The sequence below is a fragment of the Haliotis cracherodii genome, unplaced genomic scaffold (genome assembly GCF_022045235.1).
Source record: "Haliotis cracherodii isolate W230 unplaced genomic scaffold, xgHalCrac1.p SCAF_7, whole genome shotgun sequence".
NCBI classification, from domain to species: domain Eukaryota; kingdom Metazoa; phylum Mollusca; class Gastropoda; order Lepetellida; family Haliotidae; genus Haliotis; species Haliotis cracherodii.
In genome coordinates this window covers 33,258,714-33,286,095 of record NW_027266330.1, presented here as the reverse complement: position 1 = coordinate 33,286,095, position 27,382 = coordinate 33,258,714, and the positions used below count along the sequence as shown (strand labels likewise).

General features: G+C 41.6%; 2 protein-coding genes and 1 pseudogene across 2 annotated transcripts; 1 reads left to right on the top strand and 2 right to left on the bottom strand.

Annotated features, from left to right (window-relative positions):
- The first annotated feature begins 1,189 nt into the window (after positions 1–1,189).
- LOC139447093 (cell death abnormality protein 1-like) lies at positions 1,190–7,219 on the top strand. Its single transcript, XM_071228253.1, has 5 exons — positions 1,190–1,209; positions 1,300–1,358; positions 2,093–3,073; positions 4,090–4,207; positions 6,928–7,219. The coding sequence occupies exons 1-5, from the start codon at positions 1,190–1,192 to the stop codon at positions 7,217–7,219; spliced, it is 1,470 nt and encodes a 489-aa protein (XP_071084354.1).
- Positions 7,220–12,470: 5,251 nt separating this feature from the next.
- LOC139448816 (uncharacterized) lies at positions 12,471–24,484 on the bottom strand (annotated as a pseudogene).
- Positions 24,485–25,376: 892 nt separating this feature from the next.
- LOC139448815 (MARCO-like protein) lies at positions 25,377–26,618 on the bottom strand. Its single transcript, XM_071230345.1, has one exon. It carries the CDS (start codon positions 26,616–26,618, stop codon positions 25,377–25,379), a length of 1,242 nt encoding a protein of 413 aa, XP_071086446.1.
- Positions 26,619–27,382: the final 764 nt, after the last annotated feature.

The following is a 27,382-nucleotide window of genomic DNA, read 5'->3' as shown; positions in this document are numbered from 1 at the left end:
GGAGTTTTCACTGTCGAATCCCACGAGCACAGGTAAGATGGACTGGTCGGCTCGGAGTCGGTGTCAGGGAACAACAAACAAACCAAACCAAACCATACCAAAAGACGTTAAAATATGGTACTTGTTGTTACCCTGTCTGGCGCTCGGCATTAAGGGGCTAAAACAAGGACTGGTCGGCTCGGAGTCAGTATATTATGTCTGAGTGGGGTATTCATGTTAAACTGCATCATGGTATCTCAGTGAGCTAGCACTATAAATCGGCATCGGTCCGGACTAGTACAAGCAGCCACACAAACACACACACGTGCATACAACTTGAATATATAAGTGCAATAATCTTGGACGCGACGTTAAACCCAATTTCACCTCACCTCACCTTGTCAGGAGCTTGAAATGGACTTTTCAGAAATGTCGTTCCGACCAGTGGCAACAGGAGAAATGTGCAATCTTAGCGTTCCTTTATTGGTGAGTGAATGAATTTGGTTAAGCCCCTCTTTGAATAGAATTACGATTATTTTACATCGTACCAGCTTCATGTAAGAAGAAAGCTTGAGGCGTTGCAGGTATAAGACGTTTTTACTTTGTCGAATCCCACGAGCACAGGTAAGACAAATCAGGTCTACACAGCTAATTGCGTCTCCTTAGACGACATTCTAACTTGTATCCCAGCCATTGTTGCCTTTAACCCCAGGGATATGAGGGATGTTGTACAGTGTATTGCCAGGTTGCACAATGAGGGGATAGCCTGTACACCAAATTTGTGCCAGTGATGTCTTTTTCCAACTTTAAACTTGTTCTTTCACAATTAATGTGAATAAAAATACATTACTAAACGCGTCCACGTCAGATATACAAAAACAAACAACATTTTGAAATATACTCGCAATAGAAACGGTTTTCTAACGGGATTCATTTGGTAATGTTCTACATGAAAAAACAACAAAAACAGTCTGATCACGAAACTAATAGAAAGATAAATCATTAAGTACATTTTTGCAACATGACTAAGAAACTCTTCTCAAAAGAGAGCACATGTTTTATTACTGAACAGATTCATTTCACACTTCCCCCTTATAGGGAAATTGAAGGTTAACTGTCAATATGAAGTCTGATTCCGCGATTACAACTCGCACAAGTTAACACCCCGAGGCCATATCAATTGCTATAGCTTGATACACCAACATTGAAAATGTTCCTTTCGCATTACCAGTAAGTAGATTAAACATATACTTATTTCGAGTAATTCATTAATATGTTTGTTGTGCTGATAGGTGGGTATATATTATTTTCCATTTTCAGACATATCATGACTTCTGTGGTGATCCTATGTTTTGCATCCGTTCTACTTTTCATACAAGGTAGGTTTGCAGATATTCATTGTTTCGTCCTGGACTCTGCTTCGAAAGATAAACGTTTTGGTTTTGTGACTATTAAGGAGGCTAATTTATCATATTCTTCACATATTTATTTCAACCTGGACTTATTCAATCCCTATCATGGAGGCTTTTTCAAAGGTATATAACACATGTTCCAATATCCTACTTTCACAAATTGACTAAGTGTTGCGAAATATAAAGATATATTAAACATTGTAGTTTGTTTCAAAATAAGCATTACTATTATAAGAAGTAACTTTCATTATTGGCCTAGCTACTACTACTACAACTACTACCTCACCACTACTACTACTGTATAGCTACTACTACTACTACTACTACTACTACTACTACTAAAAGTACCATTACTACTACCCAGTCGCCTGAAGCTTCACAGGGCGGTAGCCTAGTGGTTAAAGCGTTCGCTCGTCATGCTTAAGACCCGGGTTTGATTCCCGACACGGGTACAATGTGTGAAGCCCATTTCTGGTGTCCCCCTCCCTGATATTGCGGGAACATTGCTAAAAGAGGCGTAAAACCATACTCACTCACTCACTGAAGCTTCACAATTTGCTCTCATAGCACTCAGGGATCCAATATCCTACATTCAAAAGTACTATGACTACCCAGTCGTCTGTAGCATCACATTTTTGCTCTCATTACTTTGCCTATTTGGTTACCTCTGTCAGATCTAAATGCTCATTTTTTCCTTTCAGCAAAACACTGCAATGATAGCCAGAACTGCTTAAACTGTGACGACAAAGGTTACTGCACATCAAACTGTCACCCTGGGTATTTCGGCAAGAGATGCACATCTATGTGCAGCAGGGGCTGCAGATATAAATTATGTGATCTACTCACAGACAGTGGCACCGATACATGCACCAATGGCTGTATTTCAGGATTCCAAGGTCCAAGGTGCAACATACCATGTGAACAGAAGGTGAGACTGTGTACAGAATGCAAAGGAGGGTGTGTCGGTAAGTACTGCCAGATGGGTTCATCCTGTGTTTCTGGATGCGTCGACTCCTACTATGGCCTTGACTGCAAGAACTGTTCTGAACAATGTAAATCGTGCAATAGAAGCACTGGAATATGTGACCAGTGTCATTTGCCATACACTGGTCCCAACTGTGAGATGTCATGTGAGAATTGTAAAGGAACATGCAAGGCCGGATGCGAAGAAGGCTGTAATCTTGGATTTTATGGTCACAGGTGTGAAAAGGTGTGCAGTGAAAACTGCCGCGCTGGTCCTGGCACATGTGACAGAAATGCTTTAAAGAAGTGTAGTCCCGAATGTGGCAGCATGACAGGAATCTGTATTCATGGCTGTAATGGCGGGTGGTTTGGAGCCAACTGCTCAACTCAATGTAACCCAAGGTGTGTAAATATGTCCTGCACTGGTTCAGGCGCGTGTGTAGCTGGCTGTGCACCAGGATATGCTGGTTCAGACTGTTCATGCTTTGAAAACTGCATCGAGCATATTTGTTTCTCTGAGAACGGAACCTGTGCGAAAGGGTGTGACAATGGTTATTACGGTGCATTTTGTAACGCCAGCTGTGAGGTTTGCATTGATGGGATTTGTGAGCAGGAGTCTGGAACCTGCACCAAAGGATGCAACATTACTGATCAAAGATGCAAGTCTACCTGTTCAAGTGACTGTCCTAGAGATACCTGCGTCAAGGAAATTACATGTGGTAAGACGCTATATAATTGAAATAATATTAAACAGTGTACCTATTATTATTAATTTTTCTTCCAGAATATAGATAATTTGCTGTGACAATTTACGTTGATATTTTCAAACAAATTGACGTGTGAGTCGAGTTGTGAAATGTAATAACAACTTTATGGAGGATCTTTAATAGATCAAATTGTATACTACATGAATCAGATATATAATTATATTCATGGAACAAGCAAGCAAAAGTACATTTAAAAACCAACAACAGAGAAACAAAGTTGGGAATGTAAGGAAGTAGATTTATTGTCTGATGTTGAATTGAAAATATGCCCATTGGTTCGTCTTCAATACAATATTCAGAACCAATTCATTCCTGCAGAATCCTTATCCATTTTTACACCCTATATGTTGCAATCTATGACAGCTATGAAATGTCCATATGTCTCAGCATATGGAAATACGATGACGTCAAAGTCTATCTGAGGTGCGGGGGGCACGGGTGGCCCAATCGTCCAAGGCGCCGCGATTCGCTATGCAGAGTTGCGTCCCTTGGGCACACCAGAAACCTATGATTGTGGGTTCGAATCCCGGTTCGCCCCGATTATGTTTCTAGGTTTGTCAGTACCATACCCGTGCTCGTGGGTTTCACCGAAGTGGTAAACGTCTGAGACCTGCATCACTTCGGGCTTTCCTCCAACATTAAGCTGACACAACGTGATATAACTGGAATAATGCTAAAAACGGCGTTAAACCCAACATACTCACTCACTATCTGAGATGCCGAGAACTGTTACAGCAATGCCCCCTTGCAGGCAATCGTCTCGTTACAAAACAATGCCGGTATATAGAGGGGAAACTGGAACTTCGGACTCATGTGTCTGCAATTGGAAGATGTCGGTGTTGAAAAATACTCTTCAGCACTTGAAAGATTGATATCGTGCTCTGTCCTCGTGGCTACTTCCATACCATTTTTTTATTGATATGTAAAATGTCACATTAATCCAGCTTTATTATTATTTTATCCTGCAGGTGAGCTCCCGGCGGTTGATAGTAGGAACATCATAATAGGACTCTTGGCAGTGCTGTGTCTTGGAGGAGTCCTGTTTGCAAGCTGCGTGTGTCTTCGAAAGTATTCGTCTACATGCAGGTGTGTACTTATTAGTTCCACAGGTATATGATTCAATTCTGAGTTTTTGCTATATGTACGCAAACAGATTCAAATGGTATCGTGGCAGTTTAGTTCAACGGATATGTATTCAAGCGTCTGCACAATAACAAAAATTAAGGGGTTTAACAAATTTGTATATCAGCATTGATCTTCAGATACTGTCAGCTTAGATGAAATATTAAACAGCATTAAATATGATATGCATAAGAGTATTTATGAATTTTGCAAATCACAACTGTTAAATGTCCTCCTAACAGAGTTTCGGGCCGCATTCTCCAGCTGCTTTAGCGACACGAGTAATTGACTATGATGAATAAATGAATTTTATAAGAAAAGTATGAGGTGAAAAATGGTGTTTTTTACTGTTTCATTACCTTGAAGGTTGTAAATCATCTAACCTAGTAAATTTTATAGAATAATCCAAGGATTACGAAAATCCTTGACTTTTTATCACTAAGATTAAAGCCATCACTGATATTCTGTAGTTTGCAAATACCGCGATGTTATTTCCATGTCGCGAATAATCTTCATTAGTTGTGAAAAACTTCATGTATGGAGTGGGGACACGGGTGGCCCAGTCGTCTAAGACGCCGCGATTCGCTGTGCAGAGTTGCGTCCCTTGGGCACGCCAGAATCCTATCATTGTGAGCTCGAATCCCGCTTCGCCCCGATTATGTTTCTAGGTTTGTCAGCACCATACCCGTGCTCATGGGTTTCACCGAAGTGGTAAACGTCTAAGATCTGCATCACTTCGGGCTTTCCTCCCACATTAAGCTGATATGCCGCGTTATAACTGGGATACTGTTAAAAGCGGCGTTAAACCCAACTCACTTACTCATGTATGGGGCGAATCATATGCATAATTTACAATGAACACATGATAACTTTGCATTAAGTAAATATGTCCTTCTATTTGAATACTCACGAGTTCAGAGCTGGAGATCCACACTGAAACGAATTTACGTCCGTGTCGCTTCTTCTATTTTTTTGTAGTTTGACCGGGGATACAGAAATGTCAAGTTTCGTTTCCTAAACATCTCATCGATTGTTTAATATTTGTTCGTGAAAATTCTAAACTGACGCCATGGTCTATTTGAAATGTAGTTCTCTCTCACTTTTTTGGGAAAAAACGTTGGATTGATCAAAATTCTTAATGCGTCGCATATTTATTTATTTATTTAGGATGGTCATTATAGAGACGGCAAACATTCTTATCTCTATAGACACGAACTAGATGTTGATCTATTTCTTAATAAAAGCGACAAAACACTTTCCATAGCAACAACCAATATCTGTTCAAAATAGAGTTGATCGTACGATTCCGAATGTATCTTGAGGACTTGAAGCACTATCAAATGGTAATAATGCCAGGTGTTTGCAAAAGGATGAGCGTATCCTGCCCCACGGGTAGCACAGGTCGTAAACACATACAGAGGCAAGTCAATTGTTCTGAAAAAGGGAACATATTTTACAAGTCAAAATTGGGAATTGCATCGGACATATTTTCTGTAACTGATGCGTCAAATTTAAAATGTCCCCCCGATGTCTACCATAAAACCTTTTCAAAGTTTTACTGAGGTCTTGAATGTTGTAACCTTGATCCAACAACTGTTGAGCATATGACGCTCTTTGAAATATTCGTAGAAACAGCATATCTGCTTGAATTTCAAAAGTTGTGAAATGCAGACACCAAAGTCTTGAGCTGCTGGAATATTGCTCGACATGAAAAGAATGTTGACAACTGGAAAGTTGAAGTCATCCCTCCTGTCATACATTTGTGGAGAGTTTATCTTGTTAAGAAATTCCACCGCATCAAATGTCAGTTGCAGGTATTGCCAAGGTCATGAACACCTTTGAGATAATTGTTAAAAGTAGTTGAATCTATTATTTTCTTCAATATGGTGCAAACATTACTGGCATCAGAGACATTATTTCACATGAACCTAGCCACTTCATACAGCATATTTAGTGAGAAGGCCAGATTCATGAAATAGAAAACTCTCACTTTAGTGGTTACACTATCTCAAAACGTACGTATGCATGTATTATTAGATTTAATAAATGCCTTTTCCGTGACGGGGCCCTCCTGTAAAACGAGTTTAAATTTAATAAATCAAAGGTCAACGCAAGCGTTCAGGTTTATGTAAAACATGTCATTGGTATGTCTTAGTCAGTTTGAGGCGTGGTTACAGCCGAGGAGGGGGCACGGGTGGCCCAGTCGCCTAAAGCGCCGCAGTTCGCTGTGCAGAGTTGCGTCCCTTGGGCACGCCAGAAACCTATGATTGTGGGTTCGAATCCCGGTTCGCCCCGATTATGTTTCTAGGTTTGTCAGCACCATACCCGTGCTCGTTGGTTTTAACTGAAGTGGTAAACGTCTGAGACCTGCATCACTTCGGGCTTTCCTCCCACATTAAGCTGACACACCGCGATATAACTGGAATATTGTTAAAAGCGGCGTTAAACCCAACTCACTCACTCACTCACTCACAACTGAGGAGGTACACGGTGGTATTGTAAGACTTGGCGGTGTTTCAAAACAACAGTTCAGAGGTTTCGGAGAAGAAAACGTCAATGAAAAGACGACAACACGCCTCGCCATAAGTATACTTGAACCCTTGGTCCAAGATGTCATGTTTTAACTATATGTTGGTCCTCTCTGTTTAACTGTTAATTACTTTGAATACCTTCTTTCACTTTAGGACAAATCAAGCAGACCACTACTTGGAGGCGTACCAGCCTGCACCCAACATGTACTGGGAAATAACAGATGCAGAGGTGGACCCAGAAAACCGGCCCCCTGATACCGAGGCGACTGGTCAACAAGTCCGGGAAGTACCAGATCGTGAAACTGACCATGATTCGGCATCGGATGGTGCTTCTGAAGACAGTCTGTCCTACTCTCACCTAATGAGAAACATCCCTTTTGATGATGAGACAACTGTATATCTTAAATATACACCTGCAGCAGAGGACATCACAACCAGTAATTAAACATTACATAAGGGTCTTCACAATGCGTTAGCTGACATTTGTAAGACGCTGTCGTAGTTGCTACAGTCTGTTTTCGCAATTTGGTATTTCAATAACAATCGACAAAACTATTAACAAAACCATACGATATCTCTGCTAAACGCCGAGTCCGTTGTCCGTTGTTAAGTTGGTGGTGATGCCAGATGTTCTTGAAAAGGTGAGCGTATGGTGCCACCGGTGGCATCCGTTGCAAACACATGCAATGGCAAGTCAACTGTTCACCTGAATAAACTTTCAATTCATATTTGTTATAATGTAATCGTAGCAATCAGCGATAGTTGAAAGTTGAAGGTTAAAGTCATTTCTTTCACATTTCCAACCAATGTGATTGTGACAATGTTAACCTAAATCTCACATTGGGTCACATTGTCAAACATAACTTCAGTCGCCTGTTTCTTACACACCTCCTCTCATTTGCCACGACCCGTGAAGATCCGGGGTAGAATAGGTCTTCAGCAACCCATGCTTGCCGTAAAAGGCGACTATGCTTGTCTTATGAGGCGACTAACGGGATCGTGTGGTCAGGCTCGCTGACTTGGTTGGTGCATGTCATCGTATCCCAATTGCGTGGATCGATGCTGATAACGTCAATCACTGGATTGTCTGGTTACAGACCGGCGTCATATAGCTGGAATATTACTGAATGCGGTGTAAAACAACAAACAAACAAACAAAACTGGACAAGTTAATGAGTACAATCTTACAACAACTTAGAATATTCTATTTCACCTCAAAAAGGATTTCGACATTTGAGAGTGGAACGTTGCCAAGTGGCGAAATAATTTTTAAAAAGCGACAAATCCTCTTCCTTATTTCTAAGAAGTCTTTGCAAATCGTGCAGTTCCGGCTATATAATGAGCAAGCGTGCAATCAAATAATGATGATACCAGGTGTTCGCAAAACGGTGAGGAATTCCTGCCCCACCGGCGGCATCCATCACAAACGTATACAAAGGCAACGGTTCTTTAAAACGTGTATGTAACACTTAAAAGATATCACAATACATGACAATACATTATAAAAAAGGGGCTATCGATCACTATCAACCACAGGCCACCATCCTAGGAACCAAGGGTTCTCACGGTCCATCCGCTACCTTCATGGTACTCAAGCATGATTTACACCATCCCTTTAGTCACTTGCCATACGTTCATGAAGTAAGTCCAAAGTGTATGTACTGCTGATAGGTGTTTAACTGCCCCCACTGTTTTGCAAAACGAATAAATTTCTTAAACATTTTGTTATTATTTTTAAGAAAGCCGAATCTCTGCATTTGTATACACTTAAAACAGTTCTTCTTTACTGTGGGGTGAAATTGGGTTTAACGTCGCGTCTAAGTTTATTGCGCTTATACAGCGACGTGTATGCATGTGTGTTTGTGTGTATGCTTGTACTAGTCCGGACTGATGCCGATCTATAGTGTTAGCCCACTGAGATACCATGCCACAGTTTAACATGAATACCCCACTCAGGCACAGTATACTGACGCCGAGCCGACCAGTCCTTGTTTTAGCCTCTTAATGCCGAGCGCCAGACAGGGTAACAACAAGTACCGTCTTTTGGTATGACACGGTCGGGGATCGAAACCCGGACCTTCCGCTCCCCGGGCGGACACTCTACCACTAGACCACGGAGGCGGTTCGTCTTAACTTCTTTCAACAAAATCAGTTGACAATCGTGTCACTGGATTGTCTGGTTTGTCTACAGGCTGACGTCGCATGGCAGGAGTACTGCTGTGCTGCGTCAGACAATATATACTTACATTTTTTGCAATTTGTATGAATGGTGCGTAGTACGGGTAGGGATGGACATGCTTACCCTTTGTGCGAACACCTGGTGTCATCACTGATTTGTAGGGAATATGTCTTCCTAGTGAAGACTGAGCACCTAAATTTCATTAATTATCCCCCCAACATATTCATGATCCCTAACGTATAGTATAGTTTGAATTGGGCAAGTTTTTTTTTTAACAAAGGCACATAGAACAACAGGAAGTACAGTGACCCTTCTTCAAATCAACAGTTTCATTTATTAATTTACAAATGAATAGTGTCTATCTTTAAATACTCTTTATGTAAAACTGCGAGGATACATAATTATGTATATGTATTAAACAAAGGGACCCGTGAAGATTCCGGGGTAGAATAGGCCTTCAGCAACCAATACTTGCCGTAAAAGGCGACTATGCTTGTCGTAAGAGGCGACTAACGGGATCGTGTGGTCAGGCTCCCTGACTTGGTTGATGCATGTCATCGATCCCAATTGCGTGGACCAGTGCTCATGATGTCAACCACTGGATTGTCTGGTCCAGACTCGATTATTTACAGACCGCCGTCATATAGCTGGAATATTTCTGAGTGCGGCGTTAAACAAAAAACAATAAAAAAACTTTGCGTTTTAAGTGAATGTTCTGCTGCGTTTGATCATGAAGTTTCAGTCTTTATAATACAACCACGAATAGCCTGAAAACAAAATGAGGAAGTAAAAGTCATAAAGCATATGAATACAACTTGGGTTTGTAGTGACATGAGATGCTTACATTCTTAATACCTAAACTGAACAACACGTATTGATAAACAGCTTAAACCGTGATCTTGAACTTGATGACCACTTTTGTATAATATTGGTGCATACACAATCAGGAAACAGGTTTGTATATCTAATAGACGCTATTTCCATGTATGTGTCATGTATGATTCACATACACACGCATGATGGAGCTCTGGCTTGTAAGGAAGCTGATCTCTAATAATTGCAACCGTGGCTGAAACCGCAACGGGAAAATAAACGCTGTAAAAATGACCACAACAGAAGAACGTACAATGTATATTCCATTTTTGCCTTTCTGCTTTAGTTTCTATGGCCAGCTTACTCTGTATTGTGTATTTAGTTTTAAAGGTTTCTGTCAGGCATATCTAGTAGGCAGTCTTACACATATGTTTGAGGAGGTCACTTTGATCGTTTTCCTTAAAATCAGCCCCTTGCTGATTTTGGATGTGGAACATTGTCTGTATTCTTGGAACTGGGTGTTTGTGTTTTGAGGATTTCATTATCCAGAATGACGTGACCTTAACTCCACAGTTGGTGGTTTATCATTATGATTATTATCATGCATTCAAAATAAAGATTGCTGTCATCTGAACCGACAAGAAGCTTCGTGTTGTGTGTGCCCCACCAACATCTACCCCATACCCGCTACCACAACACCATAATGTTTGACATCAGTTGTGCATTTTACGACCGCTTCTTACAATAAGTGGTTGTATAGTAATGGTTATCAGATTCGTGAACAAAGGTTAGAGAGTTCAGGAATCTTACGCTTCCAAATATATAGGTCCTCTATAATTGTTTAACATGACAGGTCAATTTAAAGAAAGGTTACACGCATGTCTACTTTTGGTCATTACTGGCAAATAGCTAGAATATACTGTTGAGTGCGGCATCAAACAACAATGTGGAGGAGGAGCGTCCCCATGGCCTAGTTAATAGAGCGTCTTCCCGGAAAACAGAAGGTCGGTGTTCGATCCCCGGCCGTATCATACCAAAAGATTCCAAAAGATGGTGCGTATTGTTGCCCTGGTTGGCGCCCGGAATTAAAAGGATAAATCATGAACTGGTCGGCTCGAAGTCAGGTTACTGTGTCTGGGTTATCTCCCATTAGTTACACGTCCCGTTGGTCACATTCCTTTATATCCCCAGTTGTTTACACAGCCTGGGAGGACAACACGTACTGAGTAACGGACCAGTCCTAACCGGAGTACATAGGATTACCACAGAGACCCAGGTATACATACAGATTGCCAAGCTGGAGTTTCAGCACAAATGCTATTGTGAAAAGTTATGGTATGACTAAAAGGCAACTAATCTGTATCCAATGTATGGTTAATCTGTCTTACAACAATATATGTGAAACAATAAGATATTCTTTGATGAATTAATTGTTTATGCAATTATTTATTTTACTAGAGTCAGGTCTCTACAGTTTTAATATATTTATTCAATTATGTTTCCTGGGTACATAGGGTTTATTTCAGTAGCTTGGTTCATAACCTAGGCGGGTTTAAGGATAATAGAGTATGTAACATCGCAGCGAGGCACACAACAGTTCTTTTTGAAGGTTACTTGTACAACAAGAGCACCACTCGAGAGACTTGTCAACACTGGAGATGTATCCGTAAAGCCTGCAAAGGAAATTGTACAACAGTAAGGAATAGCACAGACTCAACAAGATCAGGCAACGATTGCTCTACTGTCCTCCTTCACCAGTATGAGCAGTTCACAATATAGGCATCGTCAGAAAACCATTCCAATGCTGCCACAGACCAGAGCTGAGGTGGATCTGACTAAGGATTGGTCAAAGACCATGGACGGCCAGCTCTACCTTCTATTCAGTGTGGAGGAAGACACAGGATCTTGGCTTAGCTGTCTCCTACAATGAAGATCCCCATGTGAAGCAATGGATAGGGCGAGCTGCTGCACTGCCACACCTTCCTTTTGTACTGGTACAAGACACAAGGATGACACACCACAGAGCTGTGACAGGATTTAGACCCGTGTCCAAATTGCTGACATGTATAGCATCTGAGTGGATTGGGGACATACACCTCCACTCCGATATTGAAATAACCAGCCTTAATGGACCGTGGAATGGACGTGCAGGTAAAAGGTAATAGATAGGTATTGGTATTGCTGATAATACCACCAATTCTTTTGGTGAAACGTTTCACTGACGTTACACCTTGATCTTCTAGCTCTGCTTGTATATCCAGTTGAGATATTTCGGACAGGCAACGAGCTCGGTCTCGAACAATGCCCCGACACGAGTTGAGTGTCCTGTGAGCAGACACAAAAACCTCAACATTAGCAAATGTGGTCACAGATAAACAATTTAGAGATTGTTGTCTTCGATCACACAAGAAGGGGGCCAGGGAGCACTCCCCCATGCATTTCAGATATATCTTTTAGAGACAGCAAGGGATTTAGTTTTATTGGTTCATGATCAGAAGCCTCAATCACCAGGAACCGAGACCAGGAATCTATATTTTGTGATTCTGTAGGTATGTTTTCATTTTAACTGTCACGCCCCTTCCCCCAACGACAAAGGGGCGCAACCACGGCAAACGAGTTCCCCAATTTAGTCGCCACATACGACAAGCAATGGGGTTCCAGAAATCACGGAACTGGGGTGCACTCAATTGAGTGTGGTGAGCTGTCACTTGGTCGTCGTGCTGTATGCTTGGCTGATCACTGATCGGATGTTGCCCGATGAGCAAATCACCACCTCATACATGTTCTGACTGGTGACTACATCATACTGTAGCAGGACCACGTGATCATCGTTTGATGCGCAGACCTTGGTTGGTTGCTTGGTTTGTTGGTTGGTTTGTTGTTTCACGCCGCACTCAGCAATATTACAGCTTTCTGACGGCGGTCTGTAAATAATTGAGTCTGGACCAGACAATCCAGTGATTGGTATCATGACCATCGATCCACGCAATTTGGATCGATGACTTGCATCGACCAAGTCAGCGAGTCTGACCACGCGATCCCGTTAGTCGCCTTTTACGACAGGCATAGTCGCCATTTACGGCAGGCATGGGTTGCTGAAGACCTATTTTACCCCGGATCTTCATGGGTTGCGCAGACCTTGGACAACACACGTACAACTTAACTTTACCTCCCATAATCCATAGAATCATTTTCTATGGTATTTTCTCACCTTTAAATAACATTAGGGAATCGTTGGTTTAACCTAATGACATATGGACTGATAGACAACAAACGAACTCTATTAATCAAATATATTTATCATTATATAATGATAATGTGTTTATTCATTCGTTACCTTGAAACCCCGTTGTGACCCAGGCTAGAATAAGTCCCAAGCACTCAACTTTTTACCATAAGAGGTGACTTAATTAGGTCGGGTGGTCAGGTGTGCCATCGTACATGTACATCATTCGTGGGACGCTGGTAAAAATATCAACTACCCGGTCATTTGACCCAGACTGCCGTGATATAACTTGAATTTGTTGATTGCACGATAAACAACAACCAACAAAGCTTACCTTGAACGTGAATGACGAGGCCCCAGGCGCCAGATCCACACCCAGATTATGAAGCGACTGGTATCGGTAAACTGTGTTCGTCGCAAGTGAGACATCAGAAGACAGGGGTGATCCACATGTATTGTAAGAAATGTTAAACTTTGAAAAAAAGATTCCTTTAATATAAATGATTTTTTCAATTGAACTTCTGTTCAGACAATGCTGTAGTAACTGCACGTTGCAAATATTACATGTTGAGTTCATATGAAAGGTGAACGCAGAATTAAAGTTGAGAAACGGAAGTCAAACAGTTATCGATATCTTGTCATACATTATTGTTTAGTGCTCACGGTAACGATAAGCTACTTACCAAACTGCCACAGTCCCGTTGACCCCCATCCAGTAGACACAGCGATGTACCTGACGGCGTTAGGGGAGGGATCCGTCCACGTCATGAACCTCCCAACACCGACCAACGAACAGTGATCACACCATTCTCCCAAGAAATCAAGAAGTCACGGAACTGGGTTGCTCTCAGTGGCGTGTGATGAGCTTGGTCACTTGGTCGTCGTGCTGTATGGGTGGCCTGATAACTGATTGGGTGTTGCCCCATCCGCCAATCACCACCTCATATATGTTCTGATTGGTTACTCCATCATCCTGTAGCAGGGCCAGGTGACCAGGTGAGCATCATTTGACGCACGGACATCTAAACTTTATACTGAAATTCTATAACCAGTTGTCATCAATATTATCTCTTTTAATAACCAATCAATCAAAGGTATGACTGTTCGTGTATTCAGGAAATCCAAAATAGCGATTACGTATATGAATTCATACCGACATGGTATAAGTCCCTGGTTGGGCTTGAACTTGAATGGTGTGGCGCCAGGAACCACACCCAGGTCATGGAGTACTGGTCGCTGTAAGTTGTATTAGTTCCAAGTTCCACGTAGGCTACAAGTAGTACAGAAAATGTTAGATTAGAAAAGTAAAATCCTTATCTTTGGGACCGTTCAGTCAAATGAATCGCGGCTGTATATGGTATATACTTTTTCTATGTGAAGTTCACAGATTTCTACTAGAAAACTGCTTATATGAAATTACTTAGACAGAGGCAGCCCCATCACACACTCATGCACGTAGTCTGTGTCCCTTTCACTCAGAAATAAATAGGTCCCCGTAGGACATATAGATCAGTAAAAGTGTCCCTGCAAGATCAGGTTAGATACATTTTGAAATACACTCACGATTGTATTAAACACGGTATGTAACGGATACAAGCGTAATAATATAATAATTACTCTTTAAAGTTTGCAGTAGCGAAATCTAGCGTTAAAAAGACGTCGTTGGTATAAGAGTAGCGTATGAATGCAACATTCGCAGCTAAAGACTCGACCGTAGACCGTTCCTTCACGTCGCAGCTTTGTCCATTATCGATTATATGAATACCAAGACATTCAAATGATAGTGCTGTGAACACACATGGAAGATGTCTTTTACAGATGTGCAAACTTCTCAAAATACATATCCGAAATGGGCACACAAAGGGATATACAACTGCTACTTATACATTCATATCCCATGAAGGTTGCAGTATTGTTCCCTATTTAATGACAGTGCCTCTGTTTCCATGGTTTTACATCGGATGGAATCGGACCATATGCCACTTGTATCATTACAGATATATTACAGCCGTTTCAACCAGCACCACCACCAAGCTTCCTGAATGTGAAACAACCAAATGCTGAGATGTACTCGTCCCGAACAGGTGTTTTTTTAGAAATACATAGAAATTGTTTAAACTGACATAGCTGCAGCTACATACAGTTTAACGGATATCTAGTCGTACCGTGACAGTGAAATGTTTCTGCGAAATAAGAAGAGGCGTACTTTTCGACAAAAAGCTATCTGGTTTTCAAAATAACACGTTGCAGCAATGCAATTTTGTTGGCTGTGAAATTTTGTTTTTTTTCCACGGTATGAAGCATAATTACTTTTTTCAAGAATTTTCTGGGACAATTATGTTTTTGTGATAATGACTCGGGCCCCTCTGAATATCAAATTGGATGAAATTGGACATCGGAAATACGCTATATTCTATCCTCTTTCGGATTTTCACTCGATGAACAATTCTTAAACAATGATGAAGAAATATGTACAATATGATGCAATTACAAATTCTAACTTTTTTTCTCATTACAGTGCAGTTGGTGTATCTCCCTTTGAACCAGGCTGTTATATAAAAAAATGTCTAGTTCACTTATAAATGCAGATGATGTCGCTAGCATCTCAGCTTATGAAGTTTTATTCGAACCCACAATCCAAGGTTTCTGATGTAGCCAAGGAACGCAATGAACACAGACGACTGGGCCACTCGTGCCCCCTAAAAATAAAAAAGACAAAAAATGTTCACTTTTGAGCCAATCCATTGCAAAAATCCAGTTTCAATATCTCTTTTGGTGTTAAGGCTTACTGGCTTACAAATATCTCGGAATCTGACTACAAGAGCATTTAAATTTAAATTTAACAGCCAAAGAAATAACTACATCTGCTGCAAGGGATGTAAGTGCAATAATATGACAATTTATTGTGGGTAGAATTTCGAATGATGTTTTTGATACTCTACACAGTAATATGGTACAACCAGTTTTACCTTATGGTTCAACGATTGGGAAATAGATTATTTTATAAATAAATGCGATCGAAAATAATGCCTTTTTTCTTGGGGTAGGAAAATGGGGTGGGACGCGGAATAATGGACACACAATATCCATAGTTAATAGTAATCCATAATCTAAAAAGTCATAGTATCGAGTTTATTCCGCGGATGCGGGTTTTGAATATCATAAGCAATTTTCTGTAACCGATGTTATATTTTAGATAACACTGTCTTAGTAAAGTACAGATTCTCGTACTTTATTGGGGATGAGTCCCGTCCGAGATTCGAACCCACACTTGCCAGAGTGAGACACCCAATCCCCAGCACACAAAGTCGGCGTTCGAACGCACTCAGCCACCGAGGCTTCCACAAAAATGAAAGTCCGACAACTGGTGGTCTAGATCACGTACTTTGGGTACACCTCTTACAAGTGTAAATTGGCACGGCTCCTATGGCCGAAAGCTATTACAATGCCATTTAGAAAGTGGTCAAAAACGGACGGGACTCAACCCAAAAAAGTACGAGAATTTGTACTTTACTAAGAAAGTGTTATCCCAAATATAACATCGGTTACATTTTGACCACTTTCTAAAAAGGCATTGTAATAACAATTGTCTGGTTTAGTGATTTATGAAGAACGTGGAATTATGGTGTCACAGAACATTAAATAACACACAATGTTCATAGTTAATACATAGTATTATAAAAATCCCGAATCCTGTCCTGATTGTCGCACCATCCCCCGTCTCAGTAAGTGATGGAGTGATTATTTGTCTGCTGGTCGTATGGTCGAATCTGACATTTTGGGAGAGTATAGTGCTTAGTTTGTCAACACCTTACCCATATCCTGACTTTCACCAAACCATATGTATCACATGGAGCAACCCTCCCACCTAAACCTGACACCACGTGACATATCTGGCATCCGTAGAAGTAAGTGGCCGAGACATGTAACCACAGATTCAAGGAAGCAGTCGTATAATATAAAAAACTTTCCCCCAAGTGGAGAACCATTCTCAGACTTGTCTACATCCTTTGTTTAATACATATACATATGTATCCCCGCAGTTTTACATAAAGAGTATTTAAAGATTAACACTTTTCATGTGTAAATTATTAAATAAAACTGTTGATTTGAAGAGAGGTCACTGTTCTTACCGTTGTGCGAGTGAATGAGTGAGTGAATATGATTTTATGTCGCTTTTGCAATATTCCAGCAAAATCACGGGGGACACCAGAAATGGCTATCACACATTGTACCCATGTCGGGAGTCGAACCCGAGTCTACAGCGTGACGAGTGAACGCTTTAACCACTAGGCTACCCGACCGGCTCTCCTGTTGTTCGAAGTGCCTGTGTTAACAACTTTCCCAAATTCAAACTATACTGAACTCAAAACGTGAGGGATGATGAATATGTTGGGGGATATTTAAATGAAATTGTGTGCTCATTCTTCACGAGGAGGAAATATTCCCCAAATAGTCATGATCCTTAGCTATTTTGTTGAGTATATACATATTGAGAAACATGTGTAAATCCCAATCATATTGGACCCCCTCCGTAGTCTAGTGGTACAGAATCCGCCCGGAGAGCGGAAGGTCCGGGGTTCGATCCCGGCAAAAAGACGTTAAAAGATGGTACTTGTTGTTACCCTGTCTGGCGCTCGGCATTAAGGGGCTAAAACAAGGACTGGTCGGCTCGGAGTCAGTGTACTGTGTCTGAGTGGGGTATTCATGTTAAACTGCGGCATGGCATCTCAGTGAGCTAGCACTATAAATCGGCGTCAGTCCGGACTAGTACAAGCAGCCACACAAACACACACACGTACATGCACGTCGCTATACAAGTGCAATAATCTTGGACGCGACGTTAAACCCCATTTCACCTCACCTCACCCAATCATTTTGCCATTAGTAATTAGCAAACCATGACATTAAACACATTTATTCAGTTTGTTTTGTTAATATCGCCATATATTTGATCATATGTATGACGTAGAATTAGACTGAACTGCGGTGCCATGACAACGAACTGAAGCACGTTGTTAGGCCATCCCCATACAGCAGCACAGTGAACATGATCTACCATACAAGTAGGCGTCCTTACAGCAACATCTGTTTGTACACAGAGGACAATTGTTGCATTTCAGAATCTATCTATGTGGTATGTACATATATACGCCTTTTTTCCTGTCCCTTGTGGCATTCCATATCTGTTGAACATGTGACCGTTCAAAGAGGCATCAAACCAAACTCACTCACTCAAGAAGTGACCGTCCAAACCGGCATTAAACCAAATTCCCTCACTCACTCACTCACTGATTCAATAAACGACCTTTCAAAGAGGTATCAAACCAAACCCACTCACGCACACACTCACTCACTGACTCAAGAAATGACCGTTTAAAGAGGCATTAAACCAAACTCACTCACTGACTCAAGAAATGACCGTTTAAAGAGGCATTAAACCAAACTCACTTACTGACTCAAGAAATGACCGTTTAAAGAGGCATTAAACCAAACTCATTCACAGACTCGACGTTCCAAGAGGCAAATAGGTGGTCAATGCAGTATTTAATCAAAGTTGTTAGCTAGTCAAGGTGTGTGTGTGTGTGTGTGTGTGTGTGTGTGTGTGTGTGTGTGTGTGTGTAGGCGGGGGTGGGAGAGGTAGGATAGTGTGGTGGCGGGAATCCCAACCCCGTGAGGCGTTTTAATGGTGGAGGATATAACATCAATTCTGTCGGTGTGGCAGAACTGCAAAGATGTCATTGAGTTAGGTGAGAGGAGTTTGACAGCATTGCCGATGAACTCACTCACTCACTTACTCATCATCTCACTGAAAACGTTCTGGTTATATCTGGTATTGATCTATCATATTTCCTCATCGTTAGGAGCAGGACTATTGACTAAACATGTCTGCAGTAAGGAGATAATTTAATTTGCTATGTCTGGATAACGAACAACAGCTAAAATTGGAACAGGTCTCATACAGTTAGTAAAAATTCAAACAACGTTTTATACCCAGGTAATTTGGATTCCATATAACCTTAACATCTGTAAACTTGTTTCGATGCCTGATAAAATCAAGCTATCTGATTGGCTCTTCGCCGTCTAGTTAACACCCATACAAGTCGGCGTGCATGAAGTCATAGTGTGAACAAGCTGCTTGTCCTGTCATAATTGACCGTGATAGAAGTTAACCATTACCGATCCAACTGGCAGCCATACGGCAAAAACACAAAGATTTTCTCCGATAGCATGTCTGTGTAACTTCTAAACATGTTATAACATGTGTACGGGATTCGTGCACACTCTTCCACTTACAATCGTGATGTGTACACATCCACCCAGCTACCAACACACGTAATTCCTGATATTCTTATTCAATATCGCGGATTTCTGAATGGCCCTGACACAAGGTCAGACTGTCATTTCAGTGTCATTGCTTTGATGTGTATCTTAGTATAAGTGGGCAGTCGGGTAGCCCAGTGGTTAAAGCGTCCGCTCGTCACGCCGAAGACCCGGGTTCGATTCCCGATATGGGTACAATGTGTGAAACCCATTTCTGGTGTCCCCCGTCGTGATATTGCTGGAATATTGCTAAAAGCGGCGTAAAACCAAACTCACTCACTCACTCTTAGTGTAAGTATAAGTATGATTCAGCTTCATCAGCAATTATAGAGACAGTTAAGTTGCCAACGTACACGCTAATGCTGTCTAATCGTCATCCCACATGTTCCAACTATGAGGGGGTTCATTTATTGACAAAACGCCTTACAGCCTGGAGTCATACCCATCAGTAATTCTCGAAGATTCGTTTTTAATATCTACGTATATATTCCCGTCTACTAAAAGGTATTGTTAGATACTTACTAGGGCTTGGACGATACACCAACTGTGCGACCCGATACGTATCACGATACCTTGCTCACGATCCGATATTGTATCACGATACTTGTATATGCTCTTATCTGTAGCTGTTCAGAGTTGCGTCCCTTGGGCACGCCAGAAACCTATGATTGTGGGTTCGAATCCCGGCTCGCCCCGATTATGTTTCTAGGTTTGTCAGCACCATACCCGTGCTCATGGGTTTCACCGAAGTGGTAAACGTCTGAGACCTGCATCACTTCAGGCTTTCCTCCCACATTAAGCTGTCACGCCGCGATATAACTGGAATACTGTTAAAAGTGGCGTTAAACCCAACTCACTCACTCTTATCTGTGGTGTGTAAGCCATCTTGTTCCTTGACAGCATCGTCAAATACCTGGCACAATGACGACTTACAGCCGGCAGTGTCAAGTGTGACGGATGAACATAATGACTTTTTCACTACTAATGTTCACTACTAATTAGTTTGTTGGGTAACAGCCATTAAAGTAAACATTAAGGTATGAATCGATATGTTGTACGTAGTGTGCGACTAAGATCGATACTTGTAACGGGAAGTAAAATATTGCGATCCACCGATGCATCGTTGTATCGTCCCACCACTTATTCTTACCAACTAGAAATACTGCCTTTTTAGAAAGTGTAACACTCCTCTTAAAGTGGAAATCTGACTAAAACTTCTCAATTTCATTTAACCACCAACAACTTACATTTGCGTATCAGGGTGATGAATATCTTGTGACGTTCACCCTGAATGAGCAGATGCCCGTGTGCACTTTACCATTAATTCTTACTTATTCTGTATATACTGGAAAGCGCTCTGTAGATGTAAACTGTCTAGAGAGAAGGGTCATGTTGTCTTCCTAGATACACGGTCTTTAGTGAGTGAGTGAGTGAGTGAGTGAGTTTGGTTTAACGCCGCTTTTAACAATATTCCAGTTATATGGCGGAATGTGAGCTTAATGTGGAAGGAAAGCCCGAAGTGATGCAGGTCTCAGACGTTAACCACTTCGGTGAATCCCACGAGCACGGGTATGGTGCTGACAAACCTAAAAACTTAATCGGGTCGAACCGGGATTCGAACCCACAATCGTAGGTTTCTGGCGTGCCTAAGGGAGGCAGCTCTGCACATCGAATCGCGGCGCTTTAGACGACTGGGCCACCCGTGCCCCCGGTCTTTAGTGTCCAACACACTTTACCTGCGTACCTATTGAACTCTCGAGTTTCATATTCACTACATATAATGTGGCCTTTTCTACCAATTGTATGCTTGCCCCTTTTACATATACACTGACACCCCTGTTAGTTCAAACGCTGATGCTTTCCGTGAAATCATTTGGATAAGCAGTAATAAATGTATTAAAAGTCAAATCAAGTTATCATGGTTACTGTTCAAAAGATCTTTTGAAGTCACCAAAGTATTTTTTGCTACAATTATTTTGAAAAAGGGGGACAACAAAATGATAGTTATATAATGAAGAGAAAGGTTCCAACTTTGTAATACCAGATAATAGCATTATCGTTACCTCTGAGGGTCATTTATATGATTGATTATTGTAGCATATTGTAATTACATTATTAAGTAAGCACTCTGATACAACACATTATTCCATATGTTCTGAGCTATCTAATTATCTAAAATTAATGTCCATTAGCTCAAGATAACCGATGCTTGTTAGTGTATCCAGCCAACGTTGCCACACTCTGTGACTCCGGAGTTGCAGGGACCTGATACCGTCAGGCGGCATGATATGATGTAGGAACGTCAACCGATTTCAGCTTAGCGTCAAACGCTATTTATAACTGCATTGAACGCTCAGGCACCAGCATGTGCTCACTGTTAAGACAGGATATGCATGCAACGCCATGGTCAATGATTTACGCTGGGAACGTAAGGCAATGTTCTGGCTTTACCGTTTCCAGAGGTCTAATTTCTTTCCAAATACAATAAATGTTTCCGTTCTCAGTCCCGGGGGTAATAACCGCTATACAGGCCGTATATAGAACGGTTTAGTGGTCAATCAAATCATCAGAAACAACCATGAACTATTAGGGCTATAAGTACGCAGGAGGGTAGTTAGATATTAGTAGTTTATCTTAGAACTGAGGCGATGTCTCATCGAATGGGTATTAGAATGTTGTGTCTTATTGTTCTAGACTGAGAATCATAGAATCCCGATATACTCAGAATCAGTGACGGGGATGTTCTCACCCTGAATCCCAATATTCTCAGGAATACTGACGGGGATGTTCTGACCCTGAATCCCAATATACTCAGGATCAGTGACGGGGGTGTTCTAACCCCGAATCTCAGTATACTCAGGATAACTGACGGGAATGATCCGTTATAATATAGTTAGGATTAATGAAAGGGATGTTCTGACCCTGAATCCCAATATAGTCAGGAATACTGATGGGGATGTTCTAACCCCGAATCCCAATATACTCAGGAATACTGACGGGGATGTTCTGACCCTGAATCCCAATATACTCAGGATCAGTGACGGGGGTGTTCTAACCCCGAATCTCAGTATACTCAGGATAACTGACGGGAATGATCCGTTATAATATAGTTAGGATTAATGAAAGGGATGTTCTGACCCTGAATCCCAATATAGTCAGGAATACTGACGGGGATGTTCTACCCCTGAATCCCAATATAGTTGGATTAGTGACGGGTATGTTCTAACCTTGAATCCAAATAGAGTTAGGATTAGTTACGTGATGTTCTAGCCCTGACTCCCAATATAGTCAGGATAAGTGACGGGGATGTTCTAACCCTGAATCCCAATATAGTTAGGATTAGTGACAGGGATGTTCAAACCTGGAATCCCAATATCATTAGGATAAGTGATGGGATGTCCTAACCTGGAATCCCAATCTGGTCAGAAAGGGGATTTAATCTTGGATGAACTATGATCAGCTTTTCAATACACCTTGTGAATCAAGTAATTCAAATTACTCGTACTCAATCCAAAAGCATTTAATCTTTTTAGCATTTCTTAATGGCTAAAATCAGTACATCATATTCATCATTGTTGTGGGTATTGACGACCATTAATCTCTTAATTTGTTATCCATATCAATATCAATGGCAACAATTGTTCACTCAAGTTAAGGAAAAGTAAAGAACACTGAAATAAACCAAAGAATATTTACTGTCAGCACAGTCGAAACATATAAAGACAGATTCCATCACTTTTTTTGCTGTGTAATTTGATATCTCACACAGGCCTTGAGAAAGAAGGACCAGTCGAAACTCTCTGTACACATAACAATCAAGCATGACACAATGCCATGGAAACTCATCTTCAAACGTTGCACGACGGAATTAATTGTTGTTTTAGCCATCACTTCTGTTGGCAGTAATTTAATTATATTTTCCAAGCAGGTTTGTGGATACTTTTTCTCGTAAATCTCTTTTGGCACGCTATAACCAAAATCAACTTAAAAATACAGACTCCACTATTTTTTATGTAACTTATAAATGTAATTTTTAAATACATTGTTTAAATGAAATTAGAAACCAATACCAGGTATAGAGATTGACATTGGCAAGACTATGCCTCCATCAAGGCAGGTCAGTTAGGTCAATCTAAATCATAATAAGCTGTGATGCAATGAATTACTTTTATCAGAAATCAAGGAAGTGGTTTCTTCCAATGTAATGATACAATTGACGACTTTCATTTCAGCTTAATGATGGAAATGAAGCCAACGTGGATGCAAAACAACTACAGACACGATCACTTTACATCCGTGATGTACATCCAACTAGTGGCATCTGCCAAGGTCAGAACGCCAAGGTCACGGCAATCATCCCTCTGTCCACGCCGGCGATCAATGAAGCACGATTCTTGATTAAAACTCCGCTGAAAGTTAACAGAAACGCTCTTTTTTACATGTTGGGGTTCATATTGATTTACGTATGGACATGTGGAAGTGCGGGACAGCACGGTGACACGACGCAGCCTACATGGACGTACAGAATACTTTATTAAAGCGACATCTCCTTAATTAAGTGACTTCTGGTCATAATGACTGGGACAACTGCAGGTAATTGGACACTTTGTCTTTAACACACGCTACACGCCCCTCTGATCTACGCCAAGCATTAAAGACGGCGTTAAGTGGAAACTGCAATTACTATGCCTTTTAAAACTAATTTACCTCATACTTCAGCTAACCAATATTACACATTGTTTGAGTGTGGATTAAAAGCAATGTTGGAGATGCTTTTAATCTGAACTAGTGTTGTGATTTACACTGTTTAATATCGGGGACTTCTGGACGGGCAACTTTGTCACTCCGGTGGTTATTGAGGGACCACTTGTTACCTTAAACAATTTACAGATTGTGCATTATGGTAGGTGGACATCACCTCTTTGTTTTAAGCATACATTTCATCTAATTATGGGAGAACTACAGCAATCCCCATTCCTTGCAATTATTATAACTGAAGAAACATTTTGTTCAACAAAACTGTTCAACCTACTCCACAAAAACATCATACTCAACAACTCAGCCGAATCAACAATCCACACCACTCAACGCCACACCCTACTCAACAACTCCACTCCGCTCAACCACTCCACTCCACTCAACATCTCCACTCCACTCAACAACCACATCTTACCCAACAACCCACCCCACTGAACACCCAACCCCTTCTCAACAATGCATCATGATATACGATACCATTGAAATACAATACATGGTTGTGAATTACGTACACGCTTAATGAATGCAACTGTTTGTTGATTATACAGCTGCACATAAAATGAACATTACTTTCTTTGGCTGAGACTAATTGGATGTATTGAAATATAATGCCACCGTCAAATGACAACATGATTGAAGCTAATGGCAATTACATCCTATGTCGGATGTTTTACTGGTATTTAAATGTCACGATTCTCGTATTTGAAGTAAATAGATGGACCCGCATACAACCAGGATCTGCATATTTAGCGAAGAATTTTATTGTGTTGTTGGTGATAAGTTCTATTCTTTTATCACAATGACATGCAAAATGTATAAACTTTGACAAGGAAGACGCAGTGACCCCGGTAGAAGACTTAATGGTACAGGGTTGCAATCTGTAATTATGGAAGGATGCGACGGTCTAATCCAGGAATACGGTACCTGGTCTGCTGGCACTATACCACGTGCATCTAAGGTCTCTGTACAATTATGATACCGGGTTTGTTTGCTTGTTGGTCTGTTGTTTAACGCCGCACTCAGCAATATTCCAGCTATATGACGTCGGTCAGTAAATAATCGAGTCTGAACCAGACAATCCTGTGTTCGACATCATGACCATCGATCACTGCAATTAGGGATACGATGACCTTCATCAACCGAGTCGTTGAGCCTGCCCACCCAATCCCTTTAGTCGCCTCTTGGAACCTGTGTTGTCCTGTCCAGTCCTGGAACCTGCGTTGTCCAGTCCTGGAACCTATGTTTTATCGCCCAGTTCTGGAACCTGTTATCATATCGTCCAGTCCTGTAACCTTCGTTGTACTATCCAGTCCTGAAACCTACGTTAAATTGCCCATTCCTGGAACCTGCATTGTACTGTCTAGTACTGGAACCTGCGTTGTACTGTCCAGTCCTAGAACCTGCGTTGTACTGTCTAGTACTGGAACCTGCGTTGTACTGTCCAGTCCTAGAACCTGCGTTGTACTGTCCAGTCCTGGAACCTGCGTTGTACTGTCCAGTCCTGAAACCTGCGTTGTACTGTCCAGTCCTGAAACCTGCGTTGTAATGTCCAGTCCTGGAACCTGCGTTGTACTGTCCAGTCCTGGAACCTGCGTTGTACTGTCCAGTCCTGAAACCTGCGTTGTACTGTCCAGTCCTGAAACCTGCATTGTACTGTCCAGTCCTGGAACCTGCGTTGTACTGTCCAGTCCTGAAACCTGCGTTGTACTGTCCAGTCCTAGAACCTGCATTGTACTGTCCAGTCCTGAAACCTGCGTTGTACTGTCCAGTCCTGAAACCTGCGTTGAACTGTCCAGTCCTGAAAGCTGCGTTGTACTGTCCAGTCCTGAAACCTGCGTTGTACTGTCCAATCCTGGAACCTGCGTTGTACCGTCCAAGCCTGAAACCTGCGTTGTACTGTCCAGTCCTGGAACCTGCGTTGTACTGTCCAGTCCTGAAACCTGCGTTGAACTGTCCAGTCCTGGAACCTGCGTTGTACTGTCCAGTCCTGAAACCTGCATTGTACTGTCCAGTCCTGGAACTTGCGTTGTACTGTCCAGTCCTGAAACCTGCGTTGTACTGTCCAGTCCTGAAACCTGCATTGTACTGTCCAGTCCTGGAACCTGCGTTGTACTGTCCAGGCCTTGAACCTGCGTTGTACTGTCCAGTCCTGGAACTTGCGTTGTACTGTCCAGTCCTGAAACCTGCATTGTACTGTCCAGTCCTGAAACCTGCGTTGTACTGTCCAGTCCTGGAACCTGCGTTGTACTGTCCAGTCCTGAAACCTGCATTGTACTGTCCAGTCCTGGAACCTGCGTTGTACTGTACAGTCCTGGAACCTGCGTTGTGTTTTCCAGTCCTGGAACTTGCGTTGTACTGTCCAGTCCTGAAACCTGCGTTGTACTGTCCAGTCCTGAAACCTGCATTGTACTGTCCAGTCCTGGAACCTGCGTTGTACTGTCCAGGCCTGGAACCTGCGTTGTACTGTACAGTCCTGTGTTTTCCAGTCCTGGGACCTGCGTTGTACTGTCCAGTCCTGGAACCTGCGTTGTGTTTTCCAGTCATGAACCTGTGTTGTATTGTCCAGTCTGGAACCCGCGTTGTATTGTCCAGTGTCACATAGCTGAGACACCATTTGAACATAATCTGAATTCTTATGTTACTAATCATCTGATCTATCAGCAAATACTCTGCTGTGCACAAACAGAATGTCTTTGATCCAAACCAGCCTTGAATGCTATTTCGCTCAATCACACGAATTACATTTCTTGACAGATTTTTCTGTCAAGCAATATGCATCGACAAAATGAAGTATCTCTCTCCAGGCAGAAAGGAGACCTGAAAACATGTCATGTCTAATAACTCACATTATGTTGGCCAAGAAAGAAAATCTGTACAAAAAACATTTGAAATGAAATCCAATTACTCTTTTTTCAATCATGTCTGCTTTCAGTTCTGCGGCGTTTACAAAACATCGAGAATTAAGTCCTGACTTTGATATGACTTCAACAACAGAAATGAAGAGACAGAATCTAAACCTTCTTGCACAATGAAGTTAGGATCTAACATACTGGGTGTCCAGGGTCAGATCTAGAGGGTTGTTGTTAGATGAGGATATGCTTGATTGAAAGGCAAGGTAATGAATTGATGCATACACATCAGATAGCATCTGACAGCACACCTATCGACATTGTGTCATCCGAATCGGCGGATACTATATATATAATATAATATATGATATATAATCCGCCACTAGTGCTTAAGACAGACAGTAGGGCTTACGGTGGATACTAGTGACGGAAACTAGTACGTACGGAGGACAGCAGTAT

Excerpts from the sequence above, each read along its gene's own strand:
- LOC139448815 (XM_071230345.1), bottom strand. The coding sequence starts at position 26,618 with ATGACTGGAAAACACAACGCAGGTTCCAGGACTGGACAGTACAACGCA.
- LOC139447093 (XM_071228253.1), top strand. The coding sequence starts at position 1,190 with ATGTTCCTTTCGCATTACCA. Across the intron at positions 1,210-1,299 it reads ATGTTCCTTTCGCATTACCA|ACATATCATGACTTCTGTGG; the intron begins GTAAGTAGATTA and ends TTCCATTTTCAG. Across the intron at positions 3,074-4,089 it reads CGTCAAGGAAATTACATGTG|GTGAGCTCCCGGCGGTTGAT; the intron begins GTAAGACGCTAT and ends TTTATCCTGCAG.